Source organism: Heloderma suspectum, chromosome 7 (genome assembly GCF_057233095.1).
Source record: "Heloderma suspectum isolate Gila_16-S chromosome 7, 16-S_ref, whole genome shotgun sequence".
NCBI classification, from domain to species: Eukaryota; Metazoa; Chordata; class Lepidosauria; order Squamata; family Helodermatidae; genus Heloderma; species Heloderma suspectum.
Window position 1 is genome coordinate 50,844,117 of NC_139464.1, and position 17,690 is coordinate 50,861,806.

The 17,690-nt window shown below is 39.6% G+C and overlaps 1 protein-coding gene across 5 annotated transcripts in view; it reads left to right on the plus strand.

The window, feature by feature from the left end:
- BLTP3B (bridge-like lipid transfer protein family member 3B) overlaps positions 1-15,771 on the plus strand; it is a 52,976-nt gene extending 37,205 nt beyond the window's left edge. For 2 of the 5 annotated variants that reach the window (XR_014784347.1, XR_014784349.1), the window contains 5 exons: positions 1,493-1,573; positions 4,306-4,562; positions 8,486-8,594; positions 10,417-10,592; positions 11,103-13,335. Coding sequence is in view for 1 of the 5 variants with exons in the window: in XM_084810163.1 (XP_084666289.1) it covers positions 1,493-1,643; positions 4,306-4,562; positions 8,486-8,594; positions 10,417-10,592; positions 11,103-11,231 (822 nt within the window). In the remaining 4 variants the exon portion in view is untranslated. Of the gene's footprint in view, positions 1-1,492; positions 1,644-4,305; positions 4,563-8,485; positions 8,595-10,416; positions 10,593-11,102 lie in introns of all 5 variants that reach the window. The other 3 variants (XR_014784346.1, XR_014784348.1, XM_084810163.1) reach the window with 3 other exon arrangements.
- The last annotated feature ends 1,919 nt before the right edge of the window (positions 15,772-17,690 follow it).

Here is a 17,690-nt window from a genome sequence, read left to right on the forward strand (position 1 = left end):
GATGCCTTTCTCTTAATTTATTCCTCTGCTGCAGTGGACACGGAATTGAGCAGCAGGCAGGAGCCACACCCGGAGTGTGTGCAAAGGGGAGTGGGCAGGGCTCCTGCCTAAAACGCTGCTCAGCTCTAGAAGGTTTCGAATGATTGTTCTGCAGAGGCATATAACCCATACTCACAGATCACCACTAGAAGAACCACAGTTAAAAGTAAGAAACCTGCTCTTCTCAGGAGTACCAGATAATCCAGTGTCCAAAAGCTGCTGAGAGGTGTAGCCAAACTGACAGGATCACACTCCCCTATAGATCACCAGACAATTGTCCACAAAGACCGCCAAAGCTGCTTCTGTGCCAAAGCCAGATGAAAAACCAAACTGAAAAGAGGCTAGAAAATCAGTGTCTTCTAAAAATGCCTGGAGTTAATTGGCCACCACCCATTAGTGATCTTACCTTTTATAGGCAAGTTAGAAATTTGCCCGTAATTCCGCGATCGTTGTGGTCCATGAAGAATTTCTTCAGAAGTGGCTGAACTATTTCCTCATGAACAACTGGCATCCTAAAGGGGCAGTAACAATGTGAGGAACTGTTGGAGCCAGCTGTTCTTGACAGGATTTTCTCAGTCAAGGAGAAGAGTCTAGAGCAGTGATGATGGAATCTGCACCATGCTGCTGTGGTTCTGGTCGTCCTTGACTGGGGGACTCCTGTTTGATGCCTTGGCCATTGGTCTTAGAGGGTTCTCTCTTGTCACCCATGCCAGTTAAAGTACACATGAAACCTCTGTGGGAGGTTGTCCAAGGATTTGGGATATGACTCTGGAACCTTCTTCCTAGAGAGGCCTCTCTGCTGGCCTTCCATTCGCATGTGAAGATCATTTTATTTTGGTAGGCCTTTGGCGTACTGAATTTATGATTTTCTTTAACTTGCTGCACTTTCTTTAGCTAGCTTTGGATTTTAGCTTCTCTTTTTCTTCTGATATGTATCTATTTTGTCACTTTATTTGTAATTTTGTGACTTTGTGAGATGTCTGATGACATATCATACAGAAAGGCAGGATATAAGTTCCCAAAATAAATAGATTTAATAATAGATCAGCCTGAGTATTCTGTCAGCATCCCATCCTAAAGGTAAAACAATTGAAATTAACCCAGGCAACTGTGGCGATGTATTGGATGCAACTAATGCAGAGGTAGACAACTTCGGGCTGTCCTGAAGCCAATTTCCAGCCCCAGGCCTTCCTGGGGCCACAGTCCTGCTGCAGTGGCAGCAAACAAAGAGTTGATAAAAGCAATTTTATCAGAGTGGGTAGCAAATGTTTCCAGTGGATTACAGAACCTACATTAACAAATTGTTTTTAATTGTAGGTCGCCTTCTGTAGTTTTGACTGGAAGATATTTCATTGATTCTGTATAAAATTAGCACAGTAATTCAAAAAGAAATGGCAACAAAATCTGAACTTTTACAGATTAATTATTAATTTTATTTTAACTTTGTTAACAGATGTCTGTTGTGGTTTTTAAAATACTTGGTGTTAATGCTGAAGTTGACATCAGAGGTGACGACACTGAAGTGTGCCTTCAGGTAAACCAAGTTGTACCAAATCAGTTGGGTAATATCAGTGTTCGACATTACCTTTGCAACCGAACAGCAGGTAAGAACTAATTTAATAAAATAAGATGCTAGTGCTGTTTTTACACATGTGAAAATGTCTTTAATCATAGAATAGTAGGGTAGGAAGGGGCCTATAAGATCATCAAGTCCAACCCCCTGCTTAGTGCAGGAATCTAAGTCAAAGCATCCCTGACAAGTGGCTGTCCAGCCTCATCTGGAACGCCTCCAGTGTGGGAGAGCCCACCACCTCCCTAGGTAATTGGTTCCATTGTCGTATTGCTCTAACAGTCAGGACGTTTTTCCTGATGTTCAGCTGGAATCTGGCTTCCTGTCAGTTGAGCCCATTATTCTGTGTCCTGCACTCTGGGATGATCGAGAAGAGATCCTGGCTTTACTCTCTGTGACAACCTTTCAAGTACTTGAAGAGTGCTATCATATTTCACCTCAGTCTTCTCTTCTCAAGGCTAAACCTGCCCAGTTCTTTCAGTCTCTCCTCATAGGGCTTTGTTTCCGGTCCCCTGATCACCTTCATTGCCCTCCTCTGAATCCTCTCCAGTTTGTCTGCATCCTTCTTAAAGTGTAGTGCCCAGAACTGGACACAGTACTCCAGATGAGGCCTAAGCAGTGCTGAGTAGAGGGGAACTAGTACTTCACGTGGTTTGGAAGCTATGCTTCTGTTAATGCAGCCCAAAACAACAGCATTTGCCTTTTTTGCAGCCACATCACATTGTTGGCTCATATCCAGCTTGTGATCTACAACAATTCCAAGATCCTTCTCGCTTGTATTGTTGTTGAGTGACGTATCGCCCATCTTGTAACTGTGCATTTGGTTTCTTTTTCCTAGGTGCAGAACTTGGCATTTACCCCTATTGCATTTCATTCTGTTGTTTTCTGCCCAGCGCTCCAGCCTATCAAGATCACTTTGAATTCTGTTTCTGTCTTCCAAAGTATTAGCTATCCTGCCCAGTGTTGTGTCATCTGCAAATTTGATCAGCATTCCCTGCACCTCCTCCTCCAAGTCATTAATAAAAATGTTGAAGAGCACTGGGCCCAGGACTGAGCCCTATGGTACCCCACTCGTTATCTCTCCCCAGTTTGAGAAGATCCCATTGATAAGCACTCTCTGAGTCCAGTTCTGTAGCCAAGTGTGGATCCACCTGATAGTTGTTTCATCTAGCCCACTTTGAGCTAGTTTGCTCATCAGGATATCATGGGGCACTTTGTTGAAAGCTTTGCTGAAGTCGAGGTCGAGGTCCACAGCATTCCCACAGTCCACAAGGGAGGTTACCTGATCAAAAAACGAGATCGGATTCGTCTGGCAGGATTTGTTCTTGACAAATCTATGTTGGCTTCGAGTAATCACTGCATTGTTTTCAAGGTGCTTACAGATGGATTGCTTTATAATCTGCTCCAGAATGTTCCCAGGGATTGACGTCAGACTGACTAGTCTGTAGTTCCCAGGTTCCTTCTTTTTGCCCTTTTTGAAGATAGGGACAACATTAGCCCTCCTCCAGTCATCTGGCACTTAACCCGTCCCCCATGATTGCTCAAAGATAATAGACAGTGGTTCTGAGAGTTCTTCTGCCAGTTCCTTTATTTCTCTAGGGAGCAGTTCATCCTAGAGATTTGAACTCATTCAAAGTAATTAGGTGTTCCTTGACCATATGCCTATCAATCTCAAGTGGCAATCCTGCCCCTTCAGCCTGTACTTCGCTTTTGCCAGGGGCCTCATAGAACCTCTTTTGGGAGAAGACTGAGCCAAAGTAGGAACTGAGCATTTCTGCCTTTTCCTTGTCATCTGTTATCATTTTGCCATCCTTAATAGCTGAACCACCATTTATTTCCTCTGTCTTTTACTATGCACATATCTGAAGAAAGCCTTTTTGTTGCTTTTAGCATTCCTCGCTAACCTCAGCTTGTTCTCTGCTTTAGCCTCCCTGACACCATCCCTGCAATACTGTGCTACCTGCCTGTACTCTTCCTTTGTAGCTTGGCCTTCCTTCCACTTCCTGTATGTGTCCTTTTTTTTCCGGTCATCTCTAAGCTTTTTGTGAAGCCACATTGGCTTCTTCTGTTGTCTTCCGCCTTTTTTTCTTGTTGGAATTGTGTTCTTTTTTGTTAGTAGATCATGAAAATAGGCCACTGCTTTGGACAATTACAGATTTACAAGGTTTATTTCCTAGTGGCTTTTCAGACATTTCCTAATGTCTGAGTGCACCTTCCTGGAATCAGTCTACAGAAAGGTCATAACCTGGGTATTTGTCAGACTTCTTACATGGCAATAAACAATTATCTGTCTTGTTCACTTCAGCACTTGCATTCATGCCTATATATATAGTTTATATTGTAGAAAATGTAGAGTGATGGTTGCTTATTCAGTACATCTTGGGGTATCTTTGAACTAGTGGTAGGGAAACTCTGACCCTTGGGCCGAGTTCAGCTCATCAGGCTGGCCTATCTGGCACACAGAGCTTCAAGTGAAGCCCTGACCCCTCAGAATGACTATGCCAAACATGTTTGCATATTTGCAACATAAAGATTACGGAAGCAGTTATCCGAGTAATTCGCTATGCAACCCTGATGTAATTTTGTGTTTCAGAGCAGGCTGTTTTTATATGAACTACTTACAGGGAAAATCTGTACAGATGCATTTACTGTCCTGTAAACTGGTTCACATGGTTCTGTACTTGTTTTTATAACAGGTTCAGATCCTAAAACGGTGACTGGGCCAGTTAAAGCAACTCCCGAAATTAGACTGAGATGGGAAAACGGACCCAGTGCTATAATACATTCATTGCTGTCTGAAAAAAATGGTTTTCTACAATGTCATGTGGAAGGTCTGACTGCCAGTTTCCTAACTTCTTCACTTATGAACATTCAGCGTTTTTTGGAAGATGAAATGGTTGCAGAAGTGATGCCTATGAAGATAAAAATTTCTAACACAAGGATAAACTTAAAAGTATGTAATTTTCAAGAGCTTTGGGGGTTAGTACAGACCATATATTGGTAACTTAAATGTACCTAGTTTGTGGGAAACTATTAAATTAAACTTAAATTAACAATTCCTATCTTAGATACTAGTAAAACTGTTTTTTTAAAACAATGCTGTGAGTCATTTCATACAGTCCCTGTTGGGTTTAAATTGGCTTCATACAGGGCTATATCAACACTAGATGTATTCAGTATGTTTTCTTTAGATATACGGCAAGATATTTCTTGGACAATGGATAATTATTATCACCAGAGTGATTACCCACATCTATTTACTATCCAACCACCAGAAATTGAGATGGATATTTGGAAGTATATTCTCAAGTGAACTCTTTTCAGTATAAAAAGTATTTCTGTGTGATATGTAAAAGTATAGCTCAACTACATTTTAGTCTTTATGTAATCTTTTGAAGTACCTTTTTCAACTGTAGCAGTGTACTAACCTGTCTGCACATATATATTTAATATCACACATTACTAAATTGTGCATTCACCCTCTCCTATGGCACTGCTGCAGGGCAATGCTGTTAGCTCCCAAAACAAAACAAAAAAGTAACTCTTGCTAACAGTGTGTTCTAGCATTGGGGGTGGGGGGGAATGCACAGTTTAGTAATGCGTAATATTAAAATCAAAACTTCCCATTTTTTTTTTTAAAAAAAGCTCATTCAATTCACACTAAAGTATGGTTCAGCATGACACATGAACATGACCTTTGAAAGCATGCTTTTTAATTTTCTTTGTAGTAGGTCAGTTTGGCTGCCAAAGTAACCGTTTTATTATATCCACATATTGTGAAGACAAGACACAACTGGATGGTGACTTAATAAAGGGAATCCCAGAGGACCATGTGATTTGGTTTAAAGTGGATATGTCACTAACCATAAAGGATAGCTGAGAGTTGCTGAGAGAACATCTGAAAAGATCTTCACCATTCAAAGTCGTATTTACATAGGAAACTGACTTAAACCGAGTCAGACCATTGGTCCATCTAGCCCTATATTGTCAACACTTGACTGGAATTTTTCCAGCTCTACCTGGAGTGGCCGAGGATTGAACTTGAGATCTTCTGCATTATCACTGAGCTGTGGCCCTTTCCCAAAGACTTGTAGGAACTTCTGACCTTTCCAGGGTGGAGGACCTATTAGAAAGGTCTACCTCTGGAGACCAATTGTCTGTTTCCTGACTGCTCTTGGGCAATTTTCTGCCACCGCAGATGGTGATTCTGGTTAATCTCTGAAATGGGGAAATAGTTTGTGCAGTTGACGCAGTTGTTCCTGAGTGCCCTCTCCCTGTTGCTGGACCCAGGCAGTCTCCTGGGTTTTCCAAGGAGATAACGCATAGGGGATGATGAATATCAGTGGAGGAAGACTCAGGACAAAACCAGCTGAGCACAAGATAGAGCCCTTGTTAAGCCCTACGCTGTGGCAATGATGGCTGCAAAAATATATATATATACTTTTCCCACCACTATTGGATCCTCCAATAGTTGTTTCAAGTAGTAAAAGGTCTATTACATCAAGGACCATTGGTCCATCTAGCCCTATATTGTCAACACTTGACTGGAATTTTTCCAGCTCTACCTGGAGTGGCCGAGGATTGAACTTGAGATCTTCTGCATTATCACTGAGCTGTGGCCCTTTCCCAAAGACTTGTAGGAACTTCTGACCTTTCCAGGGTGGAGGACCTATTAGAAAGGTCTACCTCTGGAGACCAATTGTCTGTTTCCTGACTGCTCTTGGGCAATTTTCTGCCACCGCAGATGGTGATTCTGGTTAATCTCTGAAATGGGGAAATAGTTTGTGCAGTTGACACAGTTGTTCCTGAGTGCCCTCTCCCTGTTGCTGGACCCAGGCAGTCTCCTGGGTTTTCCAAGGAGATAACGCATAGGGGATGATGAATATCAGTGGAGGAAGACTCAGGACAAAACCAGCTGAGCACAAGATAGAGCCCTTGTTAAGCCCTACGCTGTGGCAATGATGGCTGCAAAAAATATATATATATACTTTTCCCACCACTATTGGATCCTCCAATAGTTGTTTCAAGTAGTAAAAGGTCTATTACATCAAGGGCCAGAGAGAATGCTGGATGAATTCTTGGCAGTCTGCTGTGACAGTTTTGCTGGACACTTTGCTGGTAAAGCCACTTGTATCCAGTCCAACTTAAGTGCTATAGTTGTAGCAGATTCTAGGGATGTACTTCTGGTACCTGCGTGTCCAGCTGTGGTGGATACATTTCAATTTATACAAGTTTAAGGATGTGGACAAGATCAGTAATGTGAGATCAGTCACTTTCATGCTTGATTCTTGTTTATCCTCACTGATTGAAACAGCCAGAGGAGGCTTGACCGAGTGAGTAGTAGGGTGGTGAGTGCTTCCTTAGGGGAAGGTGTGGTTCTGTCCAGCCTTAAGATAGCTGTTGTGAAACCTTGTTGAAAAGGTTATCCCTGGATTCCACCGAGTGAATGATTTCTGGACAGTGTCAAATTTACCATTCTTTGCCAAGGTTTTTGAGCATGTAGTGCCATCTCAGTTTCAGAAGTTCTTGGATGAAATGGATTATCTAGACTCATGTCTATCTGCTCCAAAGCTTTGGTTGCCTTGGTCCGTGCTTGAAACAGGGGTAGTATGTCCTGGTTGATTCTGATGGGCCTCTTAGTGGTGGCAAGTACCATTGACCACCTGGCAGGGATGGGTTTAGGAGAAACTGTTTTGTGCTTGTTCCAGTCCTTCCTTAAGAATTGGTTCCAAAATGTCATGTAGGGAACCTTTTAAAGGCCTAAATGACTGAGGTCTAGGATACTTTAGGAACCATCCCCTCTTTATTTATTTATTTATTTATTTATATCCCACCTTTTTTCCTCTTTAAGGAACCCGAGGCAGTGTGCATAAACCTCCTCTCCATTTTATTCTCACAACAACAACCCTGTGAGGTAGGTTGGGCTGAGAGGCAGTGACTTGCCCAAAGTCACCCAGTGAGCTTCTATGGCCGAGTGGGGACTAGAACCTGGATCTCCCAACTCCCAGTCCAACACTCTAGCCACTACACCACACTGGCTCATATACCATCCTATCCACTCTCTAAGATCCAGTTGAGAGGACTCAACTGCTTTGTGCTTTGTGTTCCACACATCATGGAACCATGGTTGGGTAGGACAAGAGAGACGGCCTTCTCAGTGGTTGTACCCAGGTTGTGGAACACCTTGCTCTATTCCAACAGGCTTTTCTTTTGTGAAGCAGACAATGTTTTTTTATCCTGTGGTTTTAATTTCTGAGCCTCTCTCTCTTATTGGCTAGTTTTATATTGTTTTATGAAATTGCAATTTTTAACTGTTGTAAGTTGCCTTGAATGGCATATTTGCACTAGAAGGGTGGAATAAAAATGCTTGAATGAATAAATAAAACATATAGCCTGAAACATCTGGGCTCTGTTGGAATGATAGCATAATGAAAGCCAAGTTGTAGGAAATAGAATTTTTCCGTTTATTGACCCTGTAATGAAACATAGGTCATACTAACACTAAAACACATCCACGTACACACTTAACTTTAATGGTATTAATATTAAGCAGGTATCTAAATGCAATTAACTGTGAATGCATTTCATCAAAGTATTTTTTAAAACAGGTTAACTGGAATATTTTTATTTTCTACCATTATTAAGAGTGAAGGCATTCAGCCTAATCCAGGAATTTCTTTTATTCATGGGTTCTCTGTCCACTTGGTGCACCTACTCACTTAGAACCTCTCCTGTTGTCTTAAAATATCACAGGAAGCTTCACATCCTTGTGCACACTGAGCTTAGTCTTAGCATGAAAATAATCAGGGAAGCTTTTTTTTTTGGATCTCACCCAGTATATTAAAAAAAATCTGTTTCTGTTTCTTTTATTTCTAGGATGACAGCCCACGTGACAGTCTGACAGCTCCTGAACCAGTCCCAGTAACACTGCATATTGACCTACTTATGGTAGAGAGGAAAGACGATGGTTCGTTTTGCATCAAAGGTGTGTCTGTTTTTTGCTTCTTTGCTCATTTTTAATATTGTTAGCCATGCTGGAAGTACTTGAGTTGAGAGTGGGTTAAAAACTTGTATGTAAAAAATAGTCTAGCATTGTCATAGGTTGCGAGGGACAAAAAGGCCATTGAGTCCAAGCCCATTGCTGAAAGCAGGTGATAGTGCTTCTGTAAGCACATCCCATGTATGATTAATTATAGAATTTTTTAATTAATTTATAAAAAGTTAAGTGAAACATTTAACCATGTAATATACGAAAATGTAAGTGTTGCCAAGAAGTGGAATTAGTGTTGAATCTAGTAGTGGATTGCAAACTGACCAAAGGTGGGTCAGAACAACAGCTCTACTACAGTACAAATATATAGTAAAAAATTAAGAAGTGGATCACCAAATGCATGTCTAGCCTAAGGGTGAGTCCCAGGTCTGAAAGACTTGAGGATGATGACTCAGAATTTGTTAGGAATCAGACAGAAGATCATTTTTTTTTGTAGTAAACTTTTGTTGCAGCTTTCCCTAGTTCCTCTTATGCATATTAATAAGTGGAACAAAATCTCATTCATAAAGACCATCCTTAATGTTTCCTCACTATGAACTTCCTGAATACCACTATTATATAATTTATAAGGTTTTATGAATGATGATCACCTCCAGTTGCAGAAATCAATGTACTTACACACTGGTTCCTGATCTAACAGAACTTTATAACTACATTAAGACTACAGTTGTATGCATACTTACTTACCTGGGAGCAAGTCCCGTTGAACATGGCTAGACTTAATTTAAAGAAAATAGTCGTATATACGAAAATAGACATATAGACGAAAATAGACACTGTAGATAGAGATGCATGGCTTTAGAGCCATAGACCTCCTGCTAAAGCCATGTTCTATGTAGGAATCACCCTATAAAGACTACATATCTGTCTCAATGAATACTGTTATAAACATGTGTTCTGGAGATTTATAATTCTGTGAGTACAAACTTTGGGTACAGTCCAAAAGTTACATACGTTAAAGTCCTGTGAGTTTCAGTGGGAAAAAACGTGAGTAACTTAATCCAATCAAATATTGATTTGAATGATCCGTTAAAGAATAGTTTAATTTTGCCTAGATTGCCCATTTTGACATTTCGGGGATGGGATGGGGTGAGAGAGACATTGAGGAGAACAGGCATTGATCTCACTGCAAGACTATATGCAGCCTCATTTAAATTTATAATGTATAAATGGTTTAAGTTCATGATAATGTAAGAAACTAGCTAGAAAACAGACATCTGGGATGATAACCATAGTTAGGTTTCCAGATGTGTTTCAGGGCCATGGGTAGTTATCTGGAAACTCATATTGCTATACTCCGTCTGGCTCAAAGGTCTAATGAGTTGCTGATAATAGGTGAGTATGACATGTGAAGGCATATCTCCACATGGCCAACTCCCAGGAAGAAAAAAGTGAATTCTCTCTAGCTAAGGGTCAGCAAGTATGATGGACCAGAACATTGTAGGATGAGCTTTCATAATTAACTTTTTAAAATGATCAAATATACAATCATACCACACACTAGGTTTATATTTTAGCAGTTAGAGATCTTGAGCTTCAATGCATTATAGGACCATATTGTATGAATGCAATGGCAGTCTTGCAGACCTAAAGAAAGCCTTAACAGATAAAACTATAAAATTATACTGGAATGGTGTTCACATCTTTGATTACCATTTTTCTGTGTAACATATTTTATACTGAAATTGTACACTTTGTATAGCTCAAGTGCTGTGTTTGGTGTACTCATTTTAATTATCTGATTTATCTTGAACAGATAATCAAACATGTAGCAATGATGTACCAAAGGCTAAGACAAGTAGCAGCACAAGTGATCAGGATGCTGAAGTAGGCACACCCCAAAAACAGAATTTTCTGTCCCAAGCCACACAGACATCTCCAGAAATTAACAGATCTTCTAAAGCTTTTAGGACTGATTCAGTCAAAGAACAGGTAATCACAGATCTACTATGTATGTTTTTATAAAGCTGCCTTTATAACGAAAGTATATCAAAATTATAATTTCAGAGTGTAAAAGGTAGTACAGATGTGTTTCGAGGATATTGGACGAAGTTGCTTGGATTGCTTTAGCTTTGTTTCCTGTGAGAATGTCGAAAGAGTACTGGGGCTTGTGAAGGCCACCATATGCTGTTTAGAGCTTGCGGACAGCCGTTAGAAATACTTCACTCAGGGAAAGGTGAAGATGGTGACACCCCACCCCCACCCCCTGTATAGGCCATCAGTCTATCAGCAACCGAGGCAGTGTCTGTGCCAAACCCGTGCTGGAATGGGTTCAGATAACTGTTTTATGCTTTTGTTGTATGCTGTTGCTAGCTGCTTGTACCCTGAAGAGATGGGTTATATATGTTTTAAATAAATGAAAATAATATGACTCTTTTGTCAAAGTTAACCTAGCACTACGCAGCAACACTAAAATATGTGTTTTCTCCTTAATTATCCCAGCTTATTGAAGAAAATGAATGTCTTAAACAGGAATTAGCCAATGCTAAGATGGCTCTTGCTGAAGTTCATGTGGAAAAAGACACCCTGCTTTACCATTTTAAAAGGATGAATACGGAAAATAAACGGTAGCAGACTCCATATATCACTCTGGAAAAAGAAGGGATGTATTTTAGACTTTTTTTTTTTTTTTTTGGAACCTGAGCTCAGAACAAAATTTCTGTGGAATATGCACTTCTCTGAATATCTGCAAAGAATTAGAATGTGTGTTTCTCATTTAGCCCTGATTTAAGCCGCAGTGATGCAGGGAAAGTCAATTTCTATTATACATGACTAATTCGTTTAATAGGTGGTGGCATGAATAAAATGTACAATGTGTCATTGATAGGGTATCTTCACATGTGAAGATAAATATTTTACAGGTAGAAAAATAATATTCAAAGGAGATTAAATTTGCACTATAAATGTAGTTGGACATAAAATGGTCCACTATAGCTATTAAAGCATGATGTAACCATCCAAAGACTAGTTTTAACACTAGCAGACCTTGCCTGGGGATGAATACCCCGCTTTATGCCCAAATTCTCAAAAAGCATTAATGCTCTGAAACTACTCGTAGTATAGCATGAGAAAGGTGTGAATGTACAAAATGGGAAAAACTCTCTAGCTATGCAGGAAACATGCTAGCGCTTGATTCCTTGTTATCCCCTACCTGAGGCCATTGCACAATCAGGAACATTGAAACAGCTCAGTCAGCTGGGCAGTGGCTTTGTCACTGGCCGGATTCGCGTGATCAGCAGGGAAACAACACAGTATAGGTTGTTTCCCCTGTCCCCGTGTGTGCTGCTTGCGTGACTGGCATTTACCTAATTACCTGTGTTGCAGGTTGCTATGTTGTCTGAACGCAGGACGTGGTGCTGTGGGGATGGCTTCTAACCCACTCCAAAACTCATGGCTTCTCGTAGAGGTTGTGGAGTGGGTTAGAACCCACTCCCGCCATGCCATGAGCCGGGTTCAGACAACACGGCAACCCATAATGCAGCGTGGGTAATTAGGTAAATGCCAGGTGCGTGAGCAGTGTGCACAGAGGTGGGGGAAACAACCCATATAGCATTGTTTCCTCCTGCGATCGTGTGAACTTGACCATTGGCTTGTAGAAAAAGAGTAATTAGATCAGGGCTCTTTTTCAGTGATGATCATTGGTCGTTTGTAGGCACATTCCTTAGTCTGATTTAGTGAAACTTAGCTGCTCTCAATCTGGTACCAGTGAAATTTAAACCTTCAACAGTTTGATTTTGTAAAAAGTGTAATCTAGCTGTATATTTATGTGCTTGGGAAGAAAAGTTAAATAATTATTCATTGCCCTGTTGAACTTGTGAAATTGCATCAAAATGTAAAGCTGCATTTTAAACCATGGGTTACATGTAAAAACTTAAATTCTAATTCTCAGCTGAAAATTGTTACTAATGTATAAATAAAAAGCACAAACTTGTGCAAGGGGTTCTAAGAAGTTTTTAAAATAACAAACAAAAACAGACACTTGGGAGGGAAATTCGCTTTGGATTGAAGTATATACTTGAATAATTTAGCCAGAGACCTTTCTGGATCATTTAGTTGAAAACATTTTTGTTTGGTATTATATTTGCTGTGTCTGAATTGTACAATATTTTAGGGAATGAGGGCTTATCTTTTTTTAAAGTTCCAATAAGAGTCCTAATATCTAAAACCCTGGTTAGGGTTTAATTGTATGGGAAACTGAAAACTGGCTTGAATGAAACTGATTTTCATTATAATTTTCTCTGATGCAACTCTCATTCCCTGGATTTAAAAATGAATAATTTAATTGAAGACATGTCATAAAGAAGATTAAATCAAAATATCTTAGATTGTTGTTAATGACCCTAGTATCCCATGGCCATCATACGCAGAAGACCTTCATAGCTGTGGGTGTAGTGCACCTTCCCCCAACATGGGGTCCTCCAGATTCGTTGGACTACAACACATGCTAACTGGGTATTATGGGAGTTTTAGTCCAACACATCTGGAGGGCCCCAAGTTGGGGAAGGCTGGAGCATTTTTGCACTCCACTGCTAAAAGAAAAGTGACATTAACGTTTGAACTGACCATTTTAAAGCAAATAATTGCTATGCTAAATTATAGATTTGGTCTGTGATTAAATGGGAAAGTTTCCGTTCTTGGTGCTGCTGTATAACCTTTAATAAACCTCTCAAATTCTACAATTACAAATTATATCAGCAAAGTCTTATGAGTGAATTATGGCTTCTTATTCAAATATCCATTATAATTAGAAGCAATTGTAAAATATACTGAAAGCTGATTCCAACTATTTCGGGGGGGGGGGGGCATGTATTAGGTATTTTTCTCCCTCTGTGGATTTGATAGCCAAAATCAACTGAACACAATTCCATTGCCGTTACAAAATGAGAAAAATATTAAATTCCACCTGAGCTAACCATTTCACTCTACTGTGATTTTAAAAAAATCATCATGCTAATCTCATATGGGGGAAAGGATCATAAAAATACCAGGTCTGTAATAATTGTAAACATTAAATATATTTGAATTTTAGTAAGAAAGCAAAACATTTGCCAAATTATTTAGTACAGGTTAACCAGGGTGTCAGAAAGATATACGGGTCTTGCTGATAATACCAGCAAACCATGTATAGCTAATTGCTGCCAATGCATTTGTCCTTAACAGAGGGAGGCAAAAAACTACATAATATAGGCCATTTTCCTATACCTCTTCAAGATACCTGTTATGTTAGTCTCCATTCCTGTTAATTTAGATTTACTTGTAATATAATTCATTGCGCTTAAAAACTGAGTATATGTACTATTAATTACTGTATCTAATTGGTGCATATTTTGCAAACACAAAACCCAACTGGCAGTATGAAGAAAATGCCAAAAGTTTTGGGTTTTCAATATGCAATAACAGATACTAAACAGTAGAAGAACAGGAAAGGGAAATTGCTGCTTGGACATGGATCTTTATTCACTGTTAGGAATCCTGGTCATAGGATTCCACTAATCTTTCTCATACTGATGCTATCCTGTAGCCTTGCAATTATGCCAGTATGCTTTAGTGCCAACACTGGGCCTTTAGATGTGTCCAGTAGATCAGAGAGCTCATTTTTGCCACTGATCACGTTCTTGGACAGTATCCAAAAATACTTCACATAAGCAGGGCCCTCATCTAAGTGTAAATCTCTGCACTGTTTTTATTTTAACCCATGAATGTATATACAGATGTACAAATTGGAAATTGTATGTTAAACTGCATCAAAATTCATAAGAGTTGCACTGTTCAACTATATAGAATTATAGTGGGATAATCTGTAAATGAGATTAAGGGGGAAATTCATTTTGAAATTTCCAACATTTATTTTTGAACAGGTTATGTTGCATGATTAAACTTTTGAATATCACAAAGCTCATATGTCTCTGACCCCATACCTTAATGTAGGTCACATCTAAAAGACTGAGTCTGGTGGCTAAAGTATGCTGCAGATGCTAGACCCCACATCTTTGTAAAAGGAAGTTCATAGAGCATAGTTCATCAACCAAGTATATTTTTGCTTGCCCTTCTTTCTCTAATCCAGCCTTCCACAGCCTGATGCCCTCCAGATGTTTTGGACCTCAACTCCCAGCAGCCCCAACAAGCATGGTTAATAGTCAGAATGCTGGGAGTTGTAGTCCAAAATAACTGGCAGTCTCCAGGTTGAGGAAGGCTGCAATTCATTGGTCTTCAACTGGGGCTCGTGACCCAAGCTAAGGTGCATTGCACCAGTTGTGGCATCACCATTTTCTCTTTTTTGTTTACCTTAAGACAAGTTAAGGCAGCAGAAAGGAGAGCTTCCTTTCTCGCTTCCCTTATTGCTGGACAAAACAAGTGTAGCTCTCTGCCTCCTCTCATAAATGTATTAGTTACAGTAATATTATTGCTAAAACCAGATACGGTGTTTGAAACAAGATCTTGTGAGTAGTAATATTTCCTTGTCTCTAACTGGAAATGTTTTGCCTAGTACATGCTAGAATTGCATTTGTATCTTATGCACAGCATCACATTGACAATGCAAAAAAAGTATTCCCAAAGGTGCCAATAAACTTTTGTATTGAACCTAACTTGTTTTGGAACCCAGAGCTCCTCTCAGGGGCAATCTTACAAAGCCCAAATTCTGGAAAAAGGCTAAGCCAGTTTTCAAAGTTGGTAGTTGTCTTTCTTACAGATGACTTGGCCTGTTTCCAGAATTTGGGTTTTGTATGATTGCCCCTGACGAAGGAGCTTTTGGTTCCAAAACATTGGGTTTAATAAACAAAGAATCTTTTCCTGTCATGTTTTGATGCTTCCCTTCTGATTTTTGTTTGGACACATTGGTAGTCTTAATAGTCATCTGGTGACGGAACTCTGCTCCCTATCTGTGTCATTCCCAGTAGATGAGTCTGCATTAGATAGTAAATGTCTCCAAGCAGATTATTTTATATCTTATATTGCATTTTATCCAATTCCTGTAATTGTAGACAGTGACATAATTTGGCCCATAATGCTATTTTCCAGTATTTCTCTGTATAGCTGATGTGCATCATCAGTACATGTCATCGAAGTTCTAGTTAACAAAAATACTAAATAAAATTGGTTCAACAACTGAGACACTCCACCACCTCCTACACCTGAAAATTTGCCCTCTGAAAGTGCTTTGGTGTCTTCTAATTTAAGTTTTTACCAGGTGCTGATATTTGCTCTTGCTTCTAATGCAATAGGGGATTGGAAGGAGCATCAGCTCCATCTAGTGAGGAATCTGTGACATGTTCTCTTGGATGTAGAAATTGTGAAGGCATGATCGTTGCAATCACAAGGATAGACTATTATAGGTAGTCTTTAGGGCTGTTTTGGGAATCTACATTGGCCAAAGTGTCTATATTAAAAACACTACTCTTTGTGAACAACAATCAGATGCTAAGATCAATAGCACAAATTCATAGGCACTTTAAATTTCACATGTGAAAACAGCCTACATTGTGACTGGTAGCTGCAATTATTGCAGGACTCTTATGTCAGTCTCCTGACAATCAGGAGTGGCTGCCTCCCTATAGTGTTTCTGCCAATAGCATTCTACTTTTGACCTATAAAGAGTGACTCCACCTTCTCCCCTTTGAAGAGGCATTTTCATACGTGGTTTTATTAATCCTTTTATTCCTGATGTACGTCCCTTGTAAATGTTGTTAATGGGAGAGTGCAAGAGAACCATTTAGAAATCCTATGCACATTTTACAACTCTAGTTTTCCAATTTATTTTGAAAATGCAAAAATCTATTTAAGCATCTCTTCAGAAAATTACATGAATTTTCAGGACCACTAGATCTTTGTGTTAAGTCCAGATGACAAGGATGTGAAGAGAGGTTATACCTGTGGTCCAAATACAATTTTTTTAAACCAACTTCGAGCCCTTGGAATAAGAAAGGTAAAATTGTCATACTCCACAATACATTTTTAAAGTAGCACTATAAATTTTTTTTTGTGGAGTTTAGGGGGAAAATGCTTAAAGTTACCAAAGTTATATCCTGTTTTGTGTTTACAGATTTTCTTTTCTGCTTACATGCCACAAAGGTATACAATAGAGCTAAACACCTTAGACTTATTTACATTAGTAGCTTAAATCATCACTAAGGGATAGGACAAGAAACTGCTTTGCACTGCTATTTCTCTTGTTACTTTTCTTCCTGTACCACCTACTGGCAACTACTGCTTCTTTGCCTCATGAGCAGCCTCATTAAGGTATTTGGAATCTCAGTATATACACTGACATGTGATGGTAGCACTTTCAATTAAAGAGTTTAACTTATTTATCTGTTGTTCAGCCATCAACAGGTAAAGATAGCAAGGGACCTACGATAAGTATACTACAGTAGGATTCTCCTGTCTATCTTATATAATTCATGAACTGGATGATTATAGGAACAGTTTAGTGAAAACCTCTGTATGGTTTAAGCAACTGAGTCCAGCCCCGCACTGTAAAGAAATGCAATTGTTGCATATTTGCATCTCATAGCACCTGAGTTTTTTCCCGCTTCTATTCAACTAATTCATATCTCTCTTCAGGAACGGTCTCTGTTTTTTCAAATTATTCTTGGAGCCAATTTGCTTAGGCTTTATGCAGAGATTGCAGCGTAATCATCTTGGCTCTATTTACCTCTGTGCTGATCACATATTACTTGGGTTCACACTGTTCACATGTCCAGCATAGTGAACATGTTTTGCTGCACCTATCTGAGCCTTCCCTTGAAGTGGTAATAAGAGTGTAGTGGTGCCATCTTAACTGATTAGGGCAACAGATGGGAGCAAAGAGGTTATATTCAGTAGTACCAAAGTGCTGGTGCCCCAATTTTATTATTAAGAGCTTACAGTATCACATTGCCCCCAGTCAATTAGCTTGGCTAGGAAATAAGCTGAGCTATTTCTCCAAAAGTCACAAATAGCTTGGCTGCTTAGGCCAATTTGACTTCAAAAATTTCCACTCTCTCCCTCCTAGTCAGTTACCCTAATCCCCCAAACATCCTCTTTCTCTTT